Source organism: Pseudonaja textilis, chromosome 13 (genome assembly GCF_049901715.1).
Source record: "Pseudonaja textilis isolate UNSWEBS1 chromosome 13, rPseTex1.2, whole genome shotgun sequence".
NCBI lineage: Eukaryota > Metazoa > Chordata > Lepidosauria > Squamata > Elapidae > Pseudonaja > Pseudonaja textilis.
In genome coordinates, this window is record NC_142002.1 from 1563571 (window position 1) to 1588871 (window position 25301).

At 43.7% G+C, this 25301-nt stretch overlaps 1 protein-coding gene and 1 long non-coding RNA gene across 6 annotated transcripts in view; one reads left to right on the top strand and one right to left on the bottom strand.

Moving 5' to 3' along the window:
- The window catches only part of LOC148124709 (uncharacterized), a 529533-nt gene that overhangs the window by 177941 nt on the left and 326291 nt on the right, over nucleotides 1-25301 (top strand). The gene's annotated exons all lie outside the window — the stretch shown is intronic.
- The window catches only part of IQCH (IQ motif containing H), a 90138-nt gene that overhangs the window by 47199 nt on the left and 17638 nt on the right, over nucleotides 1-25301 (bottom strand). For all 5 annotated transcript variants that reach the window (XM_087941843.1, XM_087941845.1, XM_087941844.1 and 2 more), the window contains exons 6-13: nucleotides 20835-20955; nucleotides 19864-19992; nucleotides 18348-18580; nucleotides 16340-16891; nucleotides 14890-14956; nucleotides 9790-9873; nucleotides 4969-5144; nucleotides 338-610 (exon numbers count right to left, since the gene is read on the bottom strand). In XM_087941843.1, the coding sequence (XP_087797969.1) occupies nucleotides 338-610; nucleotides 4969-5144; nucleotides 9790-9873; nucleotides 14890-14956; nucleotides 16340-16891; nucleotides 18348-18580; nucleotides 19864-19992; nucleotides 20835-20955 (1635 nt within the window). The remainder of the gene's footprint in view (nucleotides 1-337; nucleotides 611-4968; nucleotides 5145-9789; nucleotides 9874-14889; nucleotides 14957-16339; nucleotides 16892-18347; nucleotides 18581-19863; nucleotides 19993-20834; nucleotides 20956-25301) is intronic.

Below are 25301 nucleotides of genomic sequence, written 5' to 3' on the forward strand. Positions count from 1 at the left end.
ATCACCAGAAGGAGGCAAACTATCTCCAGAGCTGCAGTCAAGTGGCATTTTTACCTCTGTACTTCGTGTGGAACCAAGTGGGCTCTCTTAGTGGAAAGATGCTTGTGGTTGGTGCCCAAACATAATTTTTTTTCCATTAAAAAAGCATTAAATACCATAACTCTCCCTTACAGACCATTCAGGAACTGAGTTCCGGGCCTGAGTCAATCAAGGACCTCGAGTCCTCTGGTACCAGAAGTTGAGGTCTATCCAAATAAGAATGGAAGGAAAATAAATAGCGCGTCCGAATAGTCTCAGCTCAGATTTCCTCATCTGCCCAATCTGTGGCCAGTCTTACCTGCTGCCTGTTATAGATGTCGTACTGCCCAGGAGGTACCGGAACACCTGCAGCATCAAAGACTCTTTTGTTTCCGGACTTGGTGCTGTAGAGATGAGCCACTTCCGGATCAGAGCCGAGAATGGGCAGGTCCAGCACATCGGCCACTTCCAGGTCATCTTGATTCAGAAGGCCACCCACGATATAGGCTTCCTTGCCCTGGACCAGGTTTTTGACCCTTTTCAGGGTCCTGGGGCTGTATTTCAAGAAGGTAGCCAGGGACATGGGGCGATTCTGGAGGAGGAAGACATTAGTCTTGTTAAGAAGTGTGCTTTTCTCTTCCTTCCACCCAGCTAATTTATAATGTTGAGTGCAATAAATACATTATTAATAGCAGGCTGGGTTATGACCTATCCTGTAGCGTAGCAGTTTAAATTGATAAAAGCTGTTGGGGTGAGGTTCCATAATCACTCACATCTTTAGTGTGTCGGAAATGGGCTCGCTGGGAATAAAACTAATTACTACACATCTGTATTTATTTGATCCATGCGGAATTCTCCTTCTGTCACTTGGAAGAGAAGCTTGCAGCCCTCGGATAACAGGGATAACATCTCAACACATTTGATTCTACCACGTCAGGGGGAAAAAAATCAATACCAAAAAAATAAAAAAATAAAAATGAAGAATGCACACCAAGCCAGCCGAGGTGAAATACATTCAGCCTAGCAAGATCAGTATTTTAAATGGCTCTTTCAGCGAATGGTTTCATTTACAAAAAAAAAACATATTCTTTTCCACAGGATAGATAAGTGTCATTAGCTACACACCCTTTCTGCAAGCCTCATTCAGGTCAAAAAGGTTTGTTTAAACAATTGGAAGACAAAAAGTTTGGAATGTGTCACAAATTCTATTTTCAGTGCATCTCCACAACACAGAGGACTGTATGTGAGAGACAACGGGTTGTTTGCAAACATAAATTGTGCTGGAATGTTCATCGGGGATCTGTGACTGCCTGAAACCCTCTCTTAATGATACTCTCAGTAGTATGCCTATTTTGTCTTTATAATCTGTAAAATGGCCTGCTATAAAGTGTGCCTAAAATAGGGGAGGAATAAACGAAAAAAGGCATAGAAATGGATCAAAGCATAACCTGTGCAGGGATCTGGCAGCAGCATAAACAGGTAAGACAGAATATTACCTAACCAACTGGTAATATGTAGGGCATATTCTTCTGGAGACTTGCGTGTATTGTATTGAATTGCATGGCTCTGCGTTGCACGTAAAGCCACTATAAATCCGCCCCCTTTGATTATAGTTCTAGATTAGAAAAAGTTTAGGTCCATCACATGCTAAAATCTCAATGTCTGCATGGAATCCAAAAACTCCAGAGCCCCAACGTTTTCTCAAAGATACACGTGCACGTGCACGAAGGATTGCTTGGAGGAAAGAACAGTTACGGCAGCACAGGTGACTCAGGAGTAAGGCTGCAAGGTAATGGCCCCTCCCTCAAGAGGATAAAAGCCAGGTTTGAAAAAGTGTTCTCTGCAGAAAGCAAAGAAGCTCTGAAGCTCAACTGGTGGACATCTTAGTTTGTATTTGGAGAATCTTGTAAATTAGCCCTTATCTCTGGGTTTTGGGCAGCATTGACAAACACCTGGGCAGGGCTCTTTCTTGTCAGAGCTAATTAGTGGAAAGCAGCCTTTGATCTGTAAAGGAACAGAATTTGTGATTAAACCTTAAAAAGTGAGGGCTGCTACCTTTGTCTGTGTTTGCTCTTTGGGAACCCGGTTGGGTCAGAACACAAGCATATAAGTTTTGATCATGTGACCAAGGGGATGTTGCAGCAATCATAAGTGTAAAAAACGATCATAAGTCACTTTTTTCAGTGCTGTTGTAACGGCACAATCACTAAATGAACTGTTGTAACTTGAGGACTATCTGTACATGACTATTAATGCCCGTTTCTCATCCCATTTGTGGTTCTAACTTTAATCCCAGGGTTTAGCTTTCTTTGATAAAGAATTCATCGTCTGCTCATCCAAGTTCCTGAAAATGGACTCATTATGTCCCACGCACACGTGCATACTGGCCGATGTTTATTTTCATTTCTGATGGTCAGTACTAAACTTACTGGTTACATCCGTGACGGTGAACCTAGGGCACGCGTGTCACAGGCGGCTCACAGAGCCATTTGTGCCGGTACGCGAGCTGCAGGCAAACTTACCTCACTGGGCATGCGTGCGCCTCACAGCTGATTTTCAGAGGGTTTGAGGCCTTTTTCAGCCTCCCGAGGAAGGCTTCTGCAGGCTTTGCAGGCGGAAAACTAGCCCCGTTTCGTCACTTTTGGTATTTTCGGAAAAACAGGAAGTGACAAAACTGGGCTAGTTTTTGGCCTGCGAAGCCTGCAGAAGCCTTCCTCAAGCCTTTGGGAGGCCGAAAAAGGCCTCAAACCAGCCGAAAATCAGCTGTGAGGTGCAGTGCAGGTAAGGGGGCAGCGAGGGTGGGTGGATGGGGATTGTACGCACATGGCATGCACATTGCGTTCTGGGTGCTGGCACGCGAGCATGCAAGCACACGCACATTTTTTTTGCCACAGGAGCCCAAAAAGGTTAGCCACCACTGGCTTACATAATCCACAACAGAAACGGGAAACACAAAACTAACAAACTGTATTCAGCAATCCAGATGTTCTGAGCCACAATGCTCTTCTGGCCAAAAAGGGGCTCGTATCACAGCTTCTGGAAAGTGGCACCAAGCCACGTATTTAACAATGTCCGTTATAAAACAATGAATCGGCTAAACCATACAAACAAGCTTGTAACAGCACAAAATTTAAGAGCTGGCAGATATGCCTGTTGTGATAGTACAACCCAAACAGAGTTCTCGGAGAGAAAGGCATCGTAATTTTATAGTTCTAATAATGACCCAGAAATCTTCTTGCTGTGAAAAGGTTTTATATTTCATGCACAGAAATAAATAAGCAACCCTTGGGATACGGACAAGATCACCAACTTCAACAGAGTTGATGGGACTTGCATTGCAGCGAGATCAAAAAAATCTACGGGACAAGAGAACCCGTCCTTTAGGGAGGGTATATTATTTTTTTATTTCTTTTTTTAAATCTCACCTTACTTATTTTTATAAATAGATCAAGGGAGCAAACATGTCTAATACTCTTCCCTTCTATTTTTCCAACAACATCCACCCCGTGAGATGGGGACTGACAGGCCGGGCCAATCAAATCCATCCATCTCAAGCAATGCCAGAGGTCCGGACAGCTGAACTGGACATCCGGTTTTGAGGCCATTGCGATACTCCCATAGAATTTTTACCTATAATTACGTGGATTGTGTATATATGTTTACTCCTCTTCTGGCACGTTCTCATCATACGCTAAATAAGAGTGGCCGAGAAAACTGCTTTGGTGGCACCAGGGGTGGGATTCAAATTTTTTAACAGCCGGTTCTGTGGGTGTGGCTTAGTTGGTGGGCGTGGCTTGGTGGTCATGTGACTGGGTGGACATGGCTTGGTGGTCATGTTATTGGCTGGGTGTGGCCAATTCAACATTACTCACATCGAGGCACGCATCTCCTCGCCTGACCTCTCATGACTGAGGGGATGCTGCAACAGTTGTAAGTGTGAAAAATGGTCATAAGTCACTTTTTTCAGTGCCATTGTAGCTTTGAATGGTGACTCCACACAAGCAAAGTACCAGCAAAGGAGGGGAAAAAACTCCAGAGAAGTTCCTGAGACAGGAAGTCTAGTCCTGCCAAGAATGTAAAAAGGGTCAACGGAGAGGCAGTTTCTGTAAGCAACACCAGAATGTTTCCTTCCTGCCTTCCTTACAGGATTAGCCCAGTCATTTCTTCTAACAACCGGTTCTCCGAACTGCTTAGAAGGTTAACAACCGGTTCTAGTGAATAGGTGCGAACTGGTAGAATCCCACCCCTGGGTGGCACTCCCAACTGGGCCAGACCAGTAGAATACCACCACTGCTTTCTACTGATTAATTGTTTTCACTGTCAGGAAATTTCTCTTTAAGTTCCAGGTTGGCTCTTTCTTTAACGAGTTTCCATCCACTGCTTCTTGTCCTACTATCAAGTGCAACTCTTTGTACCTGAGGGTAGGATAATACATAATAGAAAATATAATACAGAATATTTTTATCTACACATGCACACACACACACACATACATATATACTGTGTTTGTGTATACATATGCACACTCAGTATATACACACACACATAAAACACACACATATATAATTGTGGGTGTGTTTGTATAAAAGAATATATACTAGAAAATAGGGACTCTCTGCACACTTCAGCCATGGGATATGTGAGCAGTGTTTTGTGCAATTTGCTTTCCGTAATGCAGTCAACCTCTGAAGTTCACCATTTTAAAAGGGGCCAGGCATTGGGCAGAAATCAGCGGTGAAGGCCTTAGCTGAGCTCAGCTTTCAGCCTGAAAAAAACTCAACTGGGCTTTTATTTCTAACACTCTTTTTAACTAGTCACTTAATCTGTGCAGCTCTTAACACTTGCAATAATATTTCACTGATGGGTACCGGAGCGTTGCAAGTTATAAAATTTCCAATTTAATTTTACGGCATTCCCCCCAGCTATAGTAATTAGAAGATACAAACTCACAGGAAAACTGTTGATGGCTTCAGGGGTGAGGATTTTGAACCTGTCCTGTAGGTCACCAATGTCCTCGGGGTTCCCAGACCGAACGGCTGGCTGCAAACCCAGGAGTTTATTGTAGTACCGCAGCAATTCTTCACTTACTTCTAAGGGGCAAATATAGATGACGTCCACATTTGCGTCTTTAACAGGAGAAAGGGGAAAAAAAACCAAGACACACTGATAATCGTTGACAAAAAGGTAACATTGCTTGCAGTTTCCCATTATCCTATAACCTGAGAAAGTAGGTACTTTAACTTGGTGTTCCTTCTTTTACTCCTCGGTTCCATCCTGCTTGCTAAAAGCATACAACTTGAGGAACAACTGGCTTTCAGAATGAAGTCTGCAAAATACCAGCGCAAAACCTCAGGGAACACAGCTCAATGACTGGCTTTGTAGCTTGACCCTATCAAGTGTTTCTCAACTTCATCAACTTTTAAGATGGCTGGACCGCAACTCCCAGAATTCCCCAGCCAGCACTCTAAATGGGAATTCTGGGAGTTGAAGTCCTCCCATCTTAAAAGTTGCTGAAGTTGAGAAACACTGGACTATACAAAGCTCAGCTACCAGCTCTTAGAAATCAGCAGAGACAGTCATCTCATAAAATAAATTAATCTTGCTTTGTAGTTTTCCCCCGCCAAAGAAGGTCGTACTATGGAGCAGTTAGAATGCCTTCTTAGACCTACTTCTAAGCAATGAGCTTTGTGCTTGTGGCACTGCAGAGGTAAGCAACCCAAAAGCCCTCCAGTTCCATTTTTGTTGGAAGAATAGCAACAGCCCTTAGACTTATATACCGCTTTACAGTGCTTTTACAGCCCTCTCTAAGCAGTTTACACAGTCAGCCTTTTGCCCCCAACAATCTGGGTCCTCATTTTACCCACCTGGGAAGGACGGAAGGCTTAGTCAACCTGGAGCCTGCAGGTAGTTGGCTGCAGCAGAAGTAACTTGCAGTACTGCACTCTAACCACTACGCCACCGCGAATCCTAATACACAGTATTTCCCTTCTCGTCTTAATCTTAAAATACTCTCAATTCCTTCCCTCTTTTCACAGGCCCTTATTTCTACCCCTCACTGCGCTTACTCAGAATCCTTCTTGAAATGCGGTGATCAGAATTTGAGAGAGTATTTAAAATAGGCTTGGATCAAAGCAGACTGTAATGGGATGATTACTTCCTGTGATTTGGAAATCGTACTTCTGTCGATGTAGCTTGAAACTGCATTTGCTTTTTCTTTCCGGCCTCATTGTGCTTGTGATTCACAGCCAGCCTGCATCCGCTTTGTATTCCAAGACCTTCAGCAGATGGGGAGATGCACTGACAAAGCACCTCAGCCCCGGAGACCAAGCTTCACAATAATAAGAAAATAAGCGGGCAGGTGAATTAAGTTACTTGTATGAGATGAAGTATTTTGCAAGATCAGGATAAATCAAAGGAATAAAGAACGGTAGAAGATCAGCAAAAGTTTTGGGCTCTCTTTTGTACTGACTTTTAATAACAGAATAACAGAGTTGGAAGAGACCTTGGAAGTCTTCTCGTTCCAGTAGGAGAATCTGTACCATTTCAGACAAAGGGCTGTCCGGTCTCTTCTTAAAAACCTCCCGTGAAAACCCACAATTTCTGGCGTCAAGCTCTTCCGCTGATTAGTTGCTCTCGCAAGTTTCTCCTTCGTTTCAGGTTGCTTTTCTCCTGGATGAGTTTCCATCCATTGCTTCTTTTCTTGCCTTCTGATGCTTTGGAAAATAGTTTGACTCTCTTCTTTGTAGGAGCCCCTCCGATACTGGAACCTGCTATCCTGTTTTATTAGAGGGGTAATCTGTAATCTGTTGATTGGCTCCGATTGTGGGTTTGTTTGTTGTTTAATGTAGGCAAGAAAATAGGGGGGAGAGAGAGAGAGAAAATATGCATAATTGTTATGAAGGCCCTGGGCTGAGGACTCTCCTTCTAAACTTCCTTTCAGACAGATCTGCTCTTTTCAAGATGAGATTACTGAAATTGGGAAGCGACCAAAGGCGAAGCCAGCAAAGCCCAAGGAGCCACCACTATGAATCCATGAGTTTGCAGTGGAAAAAGGAAAGGTTTCTTTAGAAAACTCAATGGTGTTGTCCAAACAAGGGGGAAAAAAAGGAACATACAGGTGCAAAATGAGTCTCCCTATCTTAAGAGTGACATCAAGAAAGAGCAAGCAAAGCAGAGGGCTCGCTGGGTGCTTTCTAAAAGCTAGGTGAGCAGGACGTCCAACGGAAATGAATGGCGGATCACAAGACTGTTGAGATGTGGGAAGAATTCTCTGTAGATATTTGTCCCCATGCCTGAACTTCTCAAGAGCAGAGTTGGGGAGCTAAAGTAAATAATGCAGACAGGGGGGTGAGCCTTTAGATTTTGTCGATAAATTTATTCATTGTCTTAAAGTAGTTGTAGGCCACCTATCCGTTAAGGAGATGGGTGATTTCTATATTTGATAAATGAATAAAAAAAGAAAGATAGATCCCGGGCAGCAAACAATAAAGCAAGATGAGAACAGAAAGAACAGAAAGCTTAATACCATTAAAAATACAATGGATGCAAATGGCCAAGTTGGGCCCCTCAAATCGAGCAGAGGCTTGAGAAATGCAAGGTGCGAGGGAAGTAGCACACTCCACATACCTCTGGCCGGCTGTGGGGACTGAAGAAGACTCCCAAAATCACTAGGTTTCCCATTCAAACCCAATCATCCCCTGCTGACTAATGGAACGGTCCCACAAAACGTATCTTCTTGGATTCTGTAGAGATTCTCAGTCATCCAAATCATGGTTGTCCCAGAGGTGCTTTTTTTCCATTCCCCACCATCCAGTCAGAGCTGAAGAAGCTTCTTGGAGGAGAAGCAAAACGTCTTTAAAAGGAAAAACAAGGAAGTCCACTTGCCTCCTGAAAAAAAGCACCTTTGGGATGTTTTCTAGGATGCTCTTCTTCCGAGAATCAGACCTCATGTCCGAACCAGTCTGAGCAGCTGCCTGCTTGCCACGTGTGGTTGCAGGCTGCCTATAACTTTCTAACTCCTTCAGAGGTAACAAATCTCTCCCTAAATAAACACCACAATATAGAAGAGTTGCACTGAGGACAAAACAACATTAGTGCCTTCATAATATATACGGGCAATTAAGTTATTATTTTAGGCTCCCATAAATTTTGAGGATTTTTGTGCAAATGGCATTTATGAAATAATAATGATGCTGAAATATACATGAATCATGTAGAATGTGTCATTCTGGGTAGCCAGCAATCTTGGCCACTGACAAATTAATATTTTTTGCTCTTCTGTTAAAAGAGCGAAAGGGGAAGACCCAAAGAAGGAACTCTTCCAGTTTTACGTTGTATCTCTTCAGGTCAGAGATGGGGAACTATGGCCTTTTTATGACGTGTGGGCTTCCAACCCCCAGAATTCCTGAGCCAGTCCTTCCTGGGAAGCTTGCTGGGTAGTGATTCATAGGTCAGATTCCAACAATACAGCACCTTTGCAATTACAATCTCACGCCTCCCTTCGTGCTTTTTTCCGAGTTCCAAGTGGAAGTTCTTTGCATTCTTTCATAAAAACCTCCATATCATACTTACCGGGAAAACCCCATGTCTCCCTCTCAAGCGTGCCGTGAAGATAAACTAGGGTTTGTACTGAGCACCATGTTAAATGGCCAACAGCGCCACGTGGAAACTTTACTCAAAAGTACACAACCTCACATCAATAGGCAATGTATTCGATACCCACTGATCTCCCGCAGAGTTGTGAAACTTGCTAAGAAACCCGATCACCAGTTTTTCAACAGAATTCTTTCTTAAAACAAATATGAGCTAATTTATCAAGAGCCACTAAGGGGCAAATTATGCATGATTTACATGCACATACCTATGGACTAGTTATTTATTTAGTGATGTTTAATAACGCAATAAACAAACCAGAAGACATACAATAGCACTCATATGTCTTAGATGCCTATATTTAATTTTCAGCTTAAGTTTAAAACTTTAAAGCTTTCAAAAACAATTATACCCACCTGCCATCCACAGAGGACCTGTATCCTGCTTGTGGCTGGACTTAATTAGGGACAGTTCTGGGTTTTTGGTGAAGAGAAGTGCTGGGGAATATTAATAAACCTGCTACACCACCTTTACGTGTGAGTGAGTGGGATAGCACAGCACACAGCACCACATTATGTGGTAATGACATCCGATGCTTTGTGTAGATCAGGACTTCTTAATAGGTCTTAAAGTTGGCACAGTTGAGAAAACTGGTATTGATATTGAAAAGCACTTTAATGAGCTTTTGGGCACTCGAGGCTGCCAGTAATTTCTGCATAGGAATTGACAGACATTAACTAAGTTTATACATTACATAAAGCCCTGGCTTGCCGAATTATGATGTGTATCTATGGAAATTCCCAGGAATCCAGGTCATGGTTGTTACAAAGGTGCTTTGTTTTTCAAGAGGCAATTGGACTTCCTTCATTTTTTCTTGAAAGACGTTTCACTTCTCATCCAAGAAGCTTCCCCCATTCGGTCAGAACTGAAGAAGCTTCTTGGATGAGAAGTGAAACGTCTACAAGGAAAAATAAAGAAAGTCTGATTAGGATATAATAAGCTGGGTTCGTGTAACCTGGTAAATGAAAGCCAAACGCCTCGTCGCAGTTTAGCTAGTATATAAGCCTTCAAAATGGCAATGAGGGCACAATCTGTTGGCTCAGAAATATGAATCCACTGAACGGCGCCCCTTTTCTTTGGAAGCATAATAGAGGCAGAGCGGCTGGAAGGAAAGTCTACCTTTGATCTCGCACAGCCTTCCAAACTGCGATCCCTGAAGAACAGCGAAATCTGGGTCGGCCTCTCGAAGGGACTGCTTGTATCCTGAAAGAAAGCACCGCAACTGATCAACACGCATCCCATCCGTGGAAGGTTGTGTGCTCTTATTTTTATTTTTGCCGAGGAGAAGGAATTCAGCCTTCCACTTACTTTTCAGAAATTTTCCGGAAAAATTAATAACATTAAAAATGAGACCTAAGATAAGAACTACTGAGCTCAACTTTCGACAAATACAAGACCAAGTCATCTATCAAAAAAGAAGAAAAACGGTGCAAAGTACTTACCCTGTGTTCTGAATAACTGAAATCTGAAAAAAAAATTGTACACTAGACTAATTCTGAATCAGGTACACAGCCGTACTTTCCAATAAAGTAGGGGATTTTTTTTGGAATGTATTACTAGAACCCTAATCTGGCTTTTAAATAATTAGGAACAAGAATTGCTAATAATAATAATTATCATAATCATCATCGAGAAATACAGCATCCTAAGTTCAAACGCAGCATTCTCCCTTATTGAATTCTAATTATTTTGTTTGCTATTATTTCTCTGAGATCTGGTGAAAACTGGGAAACGTCGTAAAGAAAAGCAATTAATAGAACTAGATCTTAAAATGATAGTATGACAACACTCAAATAAATTGAGTGTCTGTTAAGGAGGATTGTTGTAATAAATTGACATGCAACTTTACTGCACAATTCAGTATACCGATCTATATTTACTAGTATAAAAAAATAAGCAAATGTATTTGGTTTTATTTGAATTATCTCACCCACCTTTCTGTTCACATAGTGCTCAGAACAGCTGATGTAAAAACATCACAAGACAAAACTGAAGCTAAAACCGAGACAATTAAAATCACAAATACTAAAATCATCTCCATTTAAAGCCTCGGTTGTCTTTTCCTGATAGAATAATTAAAACTAGAACACTTTCCGTTAAAACAAAATTAATTGAATTTTCACAAACATATTCTCTCTCTTGCTCTCTCTTTCGCATTAAAGCATTTTAATTTGCAATTATGTGACATCTGGATTGCACAATACAAGCAGGGTTTTTGCTGGGCCCTTTTGTGATGTAATGCGCTGAGGGTTTTCGTGCACATGCTGCTGTGGCTGGCTGGCTGAAGTCTGTTTCTCTGGGAATATGTGAGTAAGATATAAAATAAATACTTCAGAGCGATTTTCACGATTCCTATAAAATGTTTTCTGTTTAACACTTTTGGAGAGTCGCATCCAGAAAGATTTTGAAATTAAGCTAATTGCATAGGAACGATCTTAGCATTAAAAAGAGAAGAAAAAAGATCAATTGTCAGTAGGGCAGCTTGTCAGGAAATCGATACCAAGTGCTGCTTAATATAAGTGCAGGTTTGATGTGCTGCTGTTATAGCACGGTTTGCTAACAAGATTAAAATAATGCTTTGTCCTTTGAATTGCATATTAAGGCCTCTGGAATCTTGCAAATGGAATCGCAGATTCCTCTAGAAACCTAGGAAGTTGTATCCCATGTACCCATTTTGGGCAAACAGGATAGGAGGCGTTTTAGATGTGCCATTCAATTTCTGTCTTTGGGGGAAGATCACAGAACGAAATCTGACAACTGAAAATTAATTATAGGAAAACAAATTACCTTTCTAGCTAGCACAACAGCTTGTTTTCAGCAGTTGCCAAACAAATGCTTCAAAAGGCTTACTGGAAGATTTTGAACGTGACTGCCATGAGCTACATCTGTTTTTATCGTTGGATGTATGCTTCTGGAGACCGAAGTTCCGTTTAGCTCTCAGAGACAATGGTATCAAAAAGGTAATCTAAATTCAATCCATTTCAGCAGACCGGGATATCTTAAAATATGTAAGGTCCGAGTAGTTTCTGATACTCTGCTCCAAAAGATTTCATTGAGAGGGAAAAATTCCCCTTCTGATAATACAATTTACTCGCATAAATGGTTTTAAGTCGTCATAAATGGTCTTGCAGATTACTGGGACAGAAAGGTGCAAAACGCAAACTGCCCGCAGAACAAGGCAAAGTCCAGTATAACAGGCACTTCCAGAGACAGGTAGAAGCCAAAAAAAGATCAGAACTGGCACAATGGGGAAAAACCCTAACAGTCTCTCCAAGAGAAAAATCCCTCCATTCCATAGCATGATGGTTAGTTTTTTTTGATCCTGAATGAAAAATAAAAAATCTACCACAATCTCTCCTTCCCTCTCTCTCTCTCTCTCTCTGTCTGTGTGTAGAGAATAGAATACAATGAAATTACAATAGAAATAGAATAAAAATAGAACAAAATTACAAAAGAATAGAACAGAATAGAATAGGATAGGATAGGATAGGATAGGATAGGATAGGACAGGACAGGACAGAACAGAACAGAACAGAACAGTAGAATTATGAAAGAATGGAATGGAATGGAATAGAATATTCTTTATTGGCCAAGTGTGAACGGACATACAAGGAATTTATCTCTAGTTGCATAAACTCTCAGCGTATAAAAACAACAAAATATTATAATCATAAGATACCAAGAGAAGATAGTGGAAAAAGATAAGAAGAAAAGATAAGAATACAGCCATACTCCATGAGTATGTAAGTCTATTTTGAGCCTCACCTGTATAACTACTTTGAAAAGCAAGCCTGGATGAAAATTCTTAAGAGCTTTGCAAGGAAACTCATTCCTGGGCCTGGGGTGCCATCTCAGCGGGGGATTCCTCACTGGGGTGGACCTTCCCATACTATAGATCTACCTGATTCTCTCTAGTGCTTAATGGAGATCAAGGACCAACCTCAAAAGTCAAAAGCCTAAGTATCTCAGTGTGTCCAACTGCACGGAGAATGAAGACAGGAAACAGGCATGGAACATGAGATGGCAGGGCTGGTAGGGACTTCAGGGGTCTTCTAACACCCCGACAGGAGACTTTTGAACCACCTGGTTCAAACGGTTGGGATATTCCAAGATGCTAAAGCATTTGGATCTCAAAGGCGCCCGCAACGAATAAAACGGTGGCAGACTAGTGTCAGGTTTCATAGATGGGGATTTAACTCAACGTTTACGGAGTTCCCACCTCTATCACTGTATAGCTTCTATAGAAGGGCAAGATCCAGAGCAGAATCTCCCAACCTCTTCTACTTTAAGGGCGGTGGACTTCAACTCCCAGAATTCTCCAGCCTGTATGGTTGGGGAATTCTGGAAGTTGAAGTCCGCCTATTTAAAGTTGTTGGAAGTTGAGAAACTCTCTAGATTTAGCTGGGTTTCCTGATCAGGAGGCTGTTCTTCATCTTCTCCCAGGTTTGTAATAATAGCTAGATTCTCTTATTCAGCAGTTATTTAAGTAGCATTAAAATAGGATGTTAGTGGATCACATGGCAAAAGAAAAAAATGTGCAAAATCATCCATTAGATCGAGTCCCACAAACTGCTATGGGGCAAAAATGATATTGATTTTTTTCCACGTCCTGAAAAGCCCCCCTGACTTTTTACTGTACCCAAGACAGGATTCCTGGAAGGATCTGTTTTTAAGAAACCGAGGATTTTCTAAAGTGGTGCTTGCATGTCAATCAAAAGCAGTAGAAACTTTGTTTATTTTTTTAAAAAAGAAAGAAAGAAAGAAAGAAAGAAAGAAAGAAAGAAAAGAGAAATTTTGTGATGTGCAATACTGCAAGCTTCACCGCAGGTGCCAAGATTCTGCGCAGCAGCGGTGGGAATTCATCAGAAACAGGTGATTAATCCATCATCGCTGTTTTACACAATTAATGCAGCAAACCCGTTTGCATTATCACTCTCCTGCATTTTGGGCCTCACAATTTAAGGACTGATATTATAGTGAGGCCATGCTGCGTTTTGCTTGTGTGCAACTGACTGATTGGTGATTTTGATCCAGGTTTGATCTGTTATTTATTATTTAATTCTAGAATTTTTTTAACTGGACGTTCCTTGAGTGTTTTTCACTTGCTCTGGTCTCTGACTAGACTAAATATAGATTAAACACCCTGCCAGCTTCACTTGAGACTTTAAAGGGGGTCTGGAGAAGAGCAGAGCTGTGGAAGTGATGGCCGAGGACGCTCAGAGCCGGCCCTTCCGTCAGCCGTTCAGTGGACTGCTCTCCGCAAACTCTACAGCCGCAGCAGCGACGGCCATGAAAGGCTGCAATCAAAAGGAAGGCCGCTTGGATATCTTCTGTGGAGACGTTTTCTGTCTGGCCCCAATTAAAAGAGAGCTAGCTGCTTTATTTTAAAACGCGGGCCGCTCCTCCCATTAACAGCCATGTCCTAGAGAGATCCTTTTGAGGAACATCTTGGCTTGCAAAAACCCCACTGATGCACAGGGAAACGGCTCTTAAGCCCCCCAATTCATAAATGTAATTAAATAATTACCCGAGTGCTAATTAACATGGAGCTGCGGATTATTTAAACACACACACACACATACAAAAACTACCCCACTATTCAACTTCTTAATTATTCTTGTTCACCACAGCATTTCCTTTCGCTAGGCGCCCAAGGTGCAAATAAACCCTCCCATCTGCTCGTAATTAGAACTAAATAATTTCAGAGAAGGCGGCTTATCATTTTGACTGCACATTTGATTAAAAGCAAGGTGCAAAGAAGCATCCTGGCTTATCGGCGCAACGGCACCCAAGCCAGCAAACCCACATCCCCTCCTTGTGGAAGGAGGCACGCAGAAACCCTGTCTGTGAGGCTGGGGGGGGTGGGCGGGTTTTTTTTAAGGGGAGGGCAGCGAGCGAAGAAAAAGGGAGGGCGGGAAGGGGGGTGGCTGAGAGAAGACAACTTTTTAGTTCATTTCATACAGAAGGAAGCGAATTACCACAAATCACCTCTCCGCTGAATAGCGGCCTCTACATAATGAGTTTATTCGCTTAATCCCCAAATTAAACGCTGCCGTTTCAAGTGAAGGCCCTGTGTTATTACTCTCATCATGTCGACAACATTTTCCTGCCGAGACCAATTTGAATAAAACAAGGCCTTCCTTGAACTCAATCAAGGAGTCATAATGCGGTGTGTAATAGGGGTTGCGGAAAGACCCAGAGACAAAAGCGTTCCTCTACCTAACGATGGGATATGGATAATCGTCCTCCTAGAGCTCCTGATGCGATTCCAGTTGGCGGCCAGATGCTAAAAATCAAGGAAAGGCATTGATCAGTGACAGGAGGGACCTGCCGCGGATGCAACCCAGCCGAACTTCAGCTGTTCCCCCTCCTCCGTTTTTTTTTTTCCCACTGTACAGTTAAGCCAGGCATAAATTATATTAATTGATTTAATCACATACTTAAAACATCTTCCCCAATTAATTTAATTAGATGGCTACATGAAGCTACTGGCAGGGGAAGATTAGAGGCTGATCACTTAATTAACAGAATATGAATGAAAAAAAGAGAGAGAGAGAGAGAGAAAGCAAACATAAATGAAATGGTGAGCACTAATTAAAAGCTTGTCTGCAAACTTAAGTACTTTCTGACAAAGTAGGGACTGCCACAGAGGCGAGGGAGATTGTTTTTGTGGGCCACAAATCAAGCGCACGGTATTGTGTTGGAAAGGGAGAGTAGGGGAGAGAAAGGTGGGGAGAAGGCACCCCATTTGCTGCCGGAGGAGGTCAGGCCACACCAAAGTGTCTCTTGGGGACATGGAATCCACGCCCTGACTTTCCGCCATCTTGACTACCGCGGTGTGCTCTGCATGGAGCCGGCCCTTGAACCCTAGAATTTCCACCGATGCAAAATTCAGCCCCTGCCCTGGCTGCTTTTAAAAAAAACCCTCAGGCAGAGTTTCTCAAACACAGCCACTTTTAAGGACGCGTGGATCTATAACTTATAGCATCTTGGGAGTTTCTGTTTTAAACTTCTGCTAGACCCCTTGTGTAAGTTACCTGACCGGGAAAAGGCAGGCTATAAATGGCATCGAAAGGTAAAAAAAAATAATCTACGGATAAAACTGAAAGTATGATAGTCCTGTCCGGGTATCTAGTAAAATTGGAAGGAGAGGACGGAGGCAGGGAAGGACGTAAGGATGTCCAGGGCTTGGCACTGGCAGAAGCTGGACCGTTGACAGCTGTCACCGAACAACAGTCTGGCTATTAATGCCCTCCCCCACCCACTGTCTCATCCCCCTCCCCTCTTTCTGGGTTGCGCCTTTTAAACCTGAAGTCAGGAAAACTAAAAAGAGAGCAGAACCGAAGCGATCCCTAAAGAAGTGCAGCGCTAAATGCAATCAAAAGCCGCCTATTCCAAACCTACCGCATACATTTTTGGACAAGAAGGGATTTTGTTCTCCCCGTTTCACGCCGCAAAGGAAAAGCAGCAGTTGTCTGTGAGGGAGGGATGTGGGGGAATGGAGGCAGACTGTAGGTACCAAAGACTGCACATTTAATGATGTGTAAAATATGCTTGGACAAGGGTAGAGTTAAATGGGGGGGGGGGAGGGAAGGGGGGGGGGAGAGAAAGGAACATTTGATTGCAATCATTGGGCAAGGATGCTGAGACAAAGGGGCCAAGCAGCTACCTTGCTCCTGAGGCGGAAGTTCTCCAGGTGCTTCTGCCGAGATTCCTTCAGCGTCTTTCGGACCCGTTGCAGGTGAACGTGGATCAGCCAAGAAATGGCAATGATGCCCGAGGCCCACTGCTGATGCCGGAACCCGATGTAGGACTTTCTCAGTTTGTAACACCTCCACGTCGCCTGGATCTTGGTGGCTGCCTTTTGGGTCCCGTTTTGGCCTTTGTACCTCCGGCCGGGCTGCTTTAAAAGCTTCCGGACGGTGGAGACGTTCTTTAAGACCGAGAGGATTTCCTCCCGGGTGGCCCTCTGGCTTAGCTCAAAATGCGGGACGAGGTCCATCGCTCTCTTCCCCATGACGATGGCCAGCGGGACGGCGTAGTCCTTCATCAGAGCCTCCACCTGCTGCAGGAAGGAGAAGAGGCTCCCCCAGAAGAGGCAGCAGTACTGCTTGAACTGCACCAGGTCGGGCGCCGCGTAGTCAAGGACACCTTTGCAGACCGGGATTTCAAACTCAAAGGCCACTTTCTTGAAGGTCTCCGGCGGTGCCTCTTCTGGGGGCTAGAGAGAGGAAGAATCAAATTGAATAGAAATCAGTGGCGGGATGCAAATTTTTTTTTTTACTACCGGTTCTGTGGGCATGGCTTGGTGGGAGAGGGTGAGGGTGAGGGTGAGGGTTCTTGGAACCGTTGAAAGGACTATGTTGTAGATTGGAGATAGGCGATGCCTCCCCACACCTCTGTTGAGTTCCAAGAAAGCTCCACACCCATTTGCACTACTCAGGTGACCCTGAGGACACGGATAACCTCCAGGCGGCCTTAACAACTTGCTATACAGGGTTGCTATACAGAGGAATGATGGAGTCTGTCATCTGCACCTCTACAACTGTCTGGTTTGGTTCTGCAACCCAACAGGACAGACACAGATTTCAGAGAGTAATTAGGACTGCAGAAAAAACAATGGCTACCAACCTGCCTTCCATGGAGGACCCGTATACTGCACTGAGTCAAAAAAGGGCTGTAAAAATATCTACAGACCCCTCACATCCCGGACACAAACGGTTTCAACTCCTTCCCTCAAAATGACCTATAGAGCCCTGCACACCAGAACTAGGACAGTTTCCCCCCACCCCCCATGCCTTCACTCTGCTAAACAAATAATTCCCTCAACATGGTCCAACTATTTACAAAGTGTGCACTACTGTTACTGTTAATCTTCTCATCCCTCCTTATCACCCATCCCCTCCCACTTGTGATTGTAGGACTGTAACTTTGTCGCTTGTATCCTTATGATTTATAGTGACTGTTTCCTAGTAGGATTTGATTGTTGATTGTACCCTATGATTGTCATTAAGTGTCGTACCTTATGATTCTCGATTCTTAATGAATGTATTTTTTTCTTTATGTATACTGAGAGTATTTACACCAAGGCAAATTCCTTGTGTGTCCAAATACACTTGGCCAATAAAGTGTTCTATTCTGTTCTATTCTATTCTATTCTATTCTATTATTATTCTATTCTATTCTATTCTATTCTACTATTCTATTATTATTCTATTCTATTATTATTCTATTCTATTCTATTCTATTCTACTATTCTATTATTATTCTATTCTATTCTATTCTATTCTATTCTATTCTATTCTATTCTATTCTATTCTATTCTATTCTATTCTATTCTATTCTATTCTATTCTACTATTCTATTATTATTCTATTCTATTCTATTCTATTCTATTCTATTCTATTCTATTCTATTCTAATTCTAATTCTAATTCTAATTCTAATTCTAATTCCAATTCCAATTCCAATTCCATTCTAAAAGGATGCAAATGACCAGCTGCCTGCAAGGAGTATCAATGCTTCCCTTCCCCACCATGCAGTCAGAGCTGAAGAAGCTTCTTGGAGGAGAAGCAAAACGTCTTCAAAGAAAGAAAAAAACAACAACCAGAAAGTCCAGCTGCCTCTTGAAAAAAAAACCAACGCGTGCCCGAGACTCTCCAGGCCTTCCTCACGTACCTTGGCCAAGCAAGCCGAAGAGGCGGCCGACTCCCTCAGTCTCATCGCTTGAAGGAGCTGCTGCTGTTTGAGCTTCTTGGAGGACATGACGGAGATGCAGGACGGAGGGGGGGCAATGCTGCCCTTGGCTCCTTTCTTCTCCTTTCCGCCTTCCGCGGCGCCCTCAGAGACCTGGGTGGCCTTCTGAGCGGGGACGGGAGCCGCTTCTGCCTTCTGGCTCCGCCGAGCCCGGTCTATGGCACAGGTAAGGGGGCTTTGAAAAGGCCCAGGGGGCTCAAATTCCTCAGACACATCCTTTGCCCCACCCCAGAAGCCACGCTGAACTGAGACCCGGTCGGTTTTCTTGCCCTACATTAAGCAACAGACAAACCCACAATCATGGCCAACCAGCAGGTTAGCGATGGACCCCCTAAGAAAACACGATAGCAGGGTTCCAATATTGGAGGGGCTCCTGCGAAGACAAGGGGGGTCCAATCGTTTTTCCAAAGCATCAGAAGGCAAAGAAAGAAGCCACAGATGGAAACTAATCCAAGTGAGAAGCAGTCTGGAATTATGGAGGAGCCTCCTAACAGAATAATTAACCAGTGGAACAGCTTTGCCTTCAGAAATTGGGTGGGTGCTTCCATCGCTGGAGGCTCTTAAGAAGAAACTGGAGAGCTACTTGTCTGGAGTGGGATAGGAGTCCTGCTTCAGCAGGGGGGGTTGGACTAGAAGGCCTTCAAGATCCCTCCCAAAACTCGGTTATTCTCTTAACAGAGGCACTGCTGAGGAAACACCTGGGATTTCAAGCCGGAAGAAACAGAAGATTCCTATTTCTTCTTCTTGATCCTGTAGGAAGTTGGCACACACACCCCTCCCAGAAAAATGAAATATCCTTGGAAATATTAAAAACGCAGAATATTTCCCCTGAAAGGCAAGTAGAAACTCGGAGAGGCAGAAGCTCACCCCCACCTTTGTTAATGGGAGGGCCATTAAGATCTAGGCCAGAGTATTCTACATAACAAAGGCCTCTACCCACCTCACCCCCCCTGGCCTGGCAAGATTGCGTCAGCCAGCCCTCGGGTGAAGCCATGTGGGTCCAGACAAAGCCTACAAAGTTAGCGAAGACCCCGCCCCGGGGAGCCTGGCAGCCAATGGGATGCATTTCTTGCACAGGAACAGGAAACACTCAGGTGAGACCCAACAGAGGGTATAAAACCAAGGGGTCTCTCAGCATCTCTGCTCTTCTTTCCCTTCACCCAACATCCGGAAGCGTGTGATCGTCCGTTTCGCTTCGGAGCTCTAAGCCACGGGGTCCTGCCCACCATTAAGCCATCTTTCCTAACCGCCTCCATGTTTCTAACGTCTTTCCTTCCCCACTTGGAACCGAACCCAGAGGGATATTTCTTCCGGCAATCCCTTTTTGTGCTTTCAAGTATGAAGTCCCCGAGGATAACAAAGGAGCCTTAGCGCCTGATCCAACGAGAGTGGATGCCCGCCTTTCAACCGCGGGAGACTCCCGCTCGGCTGAACCTACCTGCGTCCACCTTCTTGTGCTTGGCCTGAAATTCATGGAGAAGGACAGGTTTTGGCAGAATGGGCGGCTTCTTTAGAGTAATCCTAGCAGCCCGTGGGATCAGCCCTCTTTCAATTAGATTTAGGATGCCTAGGAAGAGAATAAGCGTCACAGATTATTTCAAAGACGACTTACCTGGGAGGTGTAATTATTTTTATTTTTTTTGGACTTCCAAACCAGGGGTGCAGAGGTGGGATTCAGCCGGTTCTGACCAGTTCTGGAGAACTGATAGCGGAAATTTTGAGTAGTTTGGAGAACCGGCCAATCCCACCATCTGACTGGTCCCTCCCGCATCTATTCTCTCCTCCCATCGAGTCCCAGCTGATCGGCTGGGTCTCCTTGGGTTGCCCTGCCCAGGAGAACGGAGCTGGAAAGCAGGTTAGTGGGGTGGGGAAGGAAGGGGGATTTTGCAGTATCCTTCCCCCTGCCACGCCCACAGAACTGGTAGTAAAATAAATTGAATCCCACCCCTGCAGGGGTGGGTGGGCTTCAAAAAATTTTTAGCAATGGGTTCTCTGCCTGGTTGGTGGGCGGCTATGGCCTGGTTGGCCGCCTGCACCATGATGGGGAGGGGCGTTTTTGCCCCCCCCCCCCAGCCTCCAGAGGCTTTACTCGAACCCCTGGGAGGGCGAAAACAGTCTCTCTGGGCTCTGGAGACTCCCTGGAAGCCGGAAAGGGGTCCATTTCCAGCCTTCCCAAACTTTTGGGAGGCCAGCAACGCTAGCTGGGGAATTCTGGGCGTTGAAGTCCACCCGGCTTTAAAGTTGCCAAGGTTGGAGACGCCTGGACTAGAAGACCTCTAAGGCCCCTTCCCACCCTATTATTCTACGTTCTGTGTACAACTAGCGGCCGACCAAGGGTACAACGTGTCGTTCTTTGCCAAGGCAAAGGCAGCAAATGGGCCCAGCAGAACCGACGTGGCCGGGACTGACCTTTCTCTCCGTCCTTCTCGGTAATAGGCAGGACAGAGTGAACGTGGCTCAAATAGGAGGAGGATGGAGCAATGGGGAGGTTGTAGACGGTCACCCCTTTCACAATCTTCTGCGTTGGTGCCTAAATAAAGAGAAAACACCTTTCCTCTTTCAGCGGCTCACCTGTTGATTGAACGGACCACTTGCGTCTAGGAAGTTTTTTGAGGCGACAAAACATGATTTGATCCTAGCCACCCAAAGAAGACTGGTACAGGTTCAGGTGTCATGGTTTTTAGGAGTATGGAATATACTATTGGGCTCCGTCAGCAATTCTTGTAATTTAGAAGATAATGAACGTTTTAGGAAACCCATTGTGCATTAGTCACATTTTTTAAAAAGTCATCTTTGCCCGTTAGTTAGTTTAGTTAGTGTGTGTGTGTGTGTGTGTGTGTGTGTGTGTGTGTTTGGCATGTATGTTCCTCTTGGCTTCTAGGTGCTCCCTAAGCAAGGATTTTTCGAAAGGACCACCAGAGCATTTAGAGTATTTCCTATATTATTATTAACATGCTCTGATGCTAAGGAGTTTGACTCCCCCTCCTCCTCTTCCCCCCCAATCTCTTCCAAATGCTAAACACAAGCAGAGGAGCTTCAGTTTTAGCTTCACAGCACCAGGCAGTTTTAGTACAGAACAGTTGAGCTAAGCCATGCCCAGGCTCCTTGCTGTCTGCTTCTTGCTCACACAGCAAATACTGTTTCAGTCTCCAAACAGCCCTCAACTCTCTCACACACTGACAGGACGCTAACCAGATGAATAGCGATGGATGCTGGTAGGCAGAGGCAGAATTCCACCCACCCACCCCATTTTCCTCCCCCAAAACTAAGCCCGACCACATAGTTTCGTAGCGAAGCACGAGTATAGTGCTAGTATATGTGTGTGTCTGTGTGTGTGTCTCTCTCTCTGTGTGTATGAGAAATCCTATTTCTTATTGATAGAAAAATCTGAATAATTGAAGTCACATTTTTTCCCTTCTAATCCAAACTTTTTTTTTTTAGATCTCTTAGGATGATCTGGTGAACGTCAGTTATGTATATCACTCTACTAAACACCGTTACAAAAATTTAGTGCTTATTTAGTACTTCATGAAGAATACTTCATTAATCACCAAAAGTCATGAGAGTGTAACTTTTTGTACTTCTATTTCACGAGTTACAAAATCTCTTCTTTGGTGCTCGATTTACAGCACTGTTTCAGAACAATAAAAATTAAGTAAGTGTGTTAGTCTGGGTTCTAGCAGGCGACATGATAGCAGTGCTCCAATATTTGAGGGGCTACTACAAAGAAGAGGGGGTTAACCTATTCTCCAAAGCACCAGAAGGCAAGACAAGAAGCAACGGATGGAAACTAATCAAAGAGAGAAGCAACCTGGGATTAAGGAGGAAGTTCCGAACAGTGAGGATAATTAACCGGTGGAACAGCTTGCCACTGTAAATCATCACTGGTGCTCCATCACTGGAGGTTTTTAAGAAGAGTCTAGATGGTCACTTATCTGAAATAGTAGAGGTTCTCCTGCTTGAACGGGGCTGGACTAGAAGACCTTCAAGATCCCTTCCTACTCTGTTACTTCGTTAAATTAGAAGCTGAATAGTTCTGCCTTTCCTTTACTATCTGTTAACAATTTGGCCTCTTCACTGAGAATGTGGTATAATAATTATCTTTTTTTTAATGTTTATTTTGGACTTACCCCAAAAGGGCCCTTTTTCTTAGGCACCTTTTGCTAAGCTTATTATTGCAACACCTGCCTAATACATAACCCGAGAGCCCAATATCCCCCAAGAGGAAGCTGAAATAAATACAAGACTATGCTACTAGTTTTTGGTTCCAACAATAACTGACGCGCCAAAGGCATATTTTTCAAGTCCATCCTTAACACGATGTTGGGTCATCGTGGTAATGGTTCTGCGTTTCTTCCAGAAGGGAATGCCTGCAAGAAACCTTCTTTGTGGAGCTGGCTGACCACACCGGAGAGGCCTCTAACCCAAAAGGAAGAGCTGGACAAAATCAGACGTGCTTGCTCACAGGATAAACACTGCCGTAGCGCTGAATGAATTGGACATGTCTAATATCGTGAAAACATTTTTGGGTGGAGAGAAACATCACATCAGAACACAATTTTCAAAGGTTAGAACAGAGAACTTAATTTGGGCTGCCGGCAAACATTTACGCTGCCATAATATGCCTGAAATGTGCTGCAGAAGTATTTTCTCTTTATCTCAAGCAATTCTCTGTATAATTAACTTGAGGCACGAGACAAAAGAATTCTATTAGTCCTTTTTGAAGCGCATTTCTGTGCTGGATAAAAATGTCCCTCTCAATATGGTTATTTTTCTATGGTTCAATTTAAAGCAAAAATTTTTTATTAAAAGGGGTTTTTTCCCCCCTTCCATTTCCATTGTTTTCCTTTTGTTAGGAACAAAACTGGACTGAAGCGAAACAAGTTTAGGAAGTGAAGGAGGCAGCCAGCAGATTGCAGAACCGCAAATGGATGACGGATGGGCGCCCACCAGAGACCGTTTCATCGTCCACATTCGAAGTTCACAGCTGAGCAACTCACCAACAAGTTTTCTCTGGAATCAGACGGATTCTGAGGACGGGGCAGAAGCAGAACATTTGGCTCCAGCTGCAAGGCTGTTTCAGTTACTACTCTTTAGCGACACTGATAAATTAGTTGGAGGATGGCTTCGTATTACTAGTGGCCCATGGAAATGATTCTGCAACATTATGGACACATGGAAAATATACCACCCCTGCCAGAAAGCAAGCCAACAAAAACAAAACCTTTCCCATCTGTGATGAAACCCTTCAACTATTTTATGCTTTTTTTTAAAGAGATGGGGAGGAAAAAGACACTTAATTTTGTCACTTCATGTGAAAAGATTTTTAATTGTGGGCACCGAAGCTATTCAACACAAAAGAAATGCGAACTATGAATATACAGGAGCATTTAATATAGGCTTAACCACTTAAGAAACTTCTCTCCACCTGCTGACTTAAGCATCTGGTACCTTCTCATGATACTTAGCGGACCACCTGAATTATCAGTTTCTTCCAACTCACCACCGAGCAGGCTAATTATTAGCGGGAGAGCCATATTGGTCTGCGACAGCCAAAAATCAGGCGTGCAATACAGGCAGTTCTCGTGTAGCGACGGCCTTGTTTAGTGGCCATTTCCAGCAATGCAAAAGTAACTTTGCAACCGATCCTTGCATTTATGACTTTTGCAGGTCTGCAAAGCCAAGGGAAATCTGAAGTCAGATCGTAAACAGGGTGGGGGTTCCACTTAGCAACTGCCTCATTGAATGACTAAGTCGCTGGTCACTACATGAGGACTGCCTGTAGGGCCTTTTCAGATAATAGATGTTATTAATAGGGATATGCACTGCATATCTAGAGCATTGCATGCCAAACAACTAAACACAGAGTTGTACTATCATTCTGCTGAACACTTAATTCTCTCAGCACTGTCTCATTCTCACCTTTTCTTATCTTCTCATCTTTCCTACTATCTTCTTCTGGTTTCTGGTGATCTGTCAATTATTGTTTGTAACTCAATGATTGCAACTATGGTTTAGGTTAACCATGATGAATGATTGTAACTATGATTTATGACCTATTACATGCTATTTATATGTACACTGTGAGCTTGTACACCTGAGACAAATTCTTTGTGTGTCTGATCACACTTGGCCAATAAAGAATTCCGTTCTGTTCCATTCCATGTTCTTGTACAACCGCTCAACACATCAAAAGTAAGTTAAACTATTATTTGTTTTAAATTGGGAGGAGGTGGAGCAGGGAGAAAAACCCAGGTATCCACTTTGCCTCTTACATTTACACACCGTCAGAGGCACAACCTGTCTTCACCCACCAGTGAAGTGTTCCTTGCACAGTTTTTTCCCTCCTGTGAGCCCTGCCAGCAACGCCCCTCTGGATTCCGTGCAGGACAAACATGGCAGATTCTTTGCAAAAGCGTTAATGGGCACCAATCTCGCACAAAGGCTCAAAACTAGGACAAAGTAGTATCTGAGCATTTTAATTTCCCAAGACGCTCCATTACAGATTTCAAAGTAGCTCTTTCGGAACAAAGAAATTTTACAAGCACAATTGAGCTGGGGGGGAGGGGAGAGACGGCTGAACTTATATCCATCAAATGGTTTCAGGCCACCTCCACAAACACAACAGGCTTCCAGCATTTTACAATTGCCAATTGAAAAGACACTTGTAATTTGTCTCTCAGGTAGCCTGCATCTGCATCTCCCCCCCCCCCCGCCCAAAACTACCCCAGCCTCACCCCAATTTAAATCCAACATCAGCCTAGCTACTCTGCGCATGTGATGAAGCAAGCACGGCTGGCGAAAGGAATCCAACGACTTTCCTTTCAATTGGCCAGCCTGCAAAACGGCTACCGGCCCCCCTCTGATTAGTGAAGA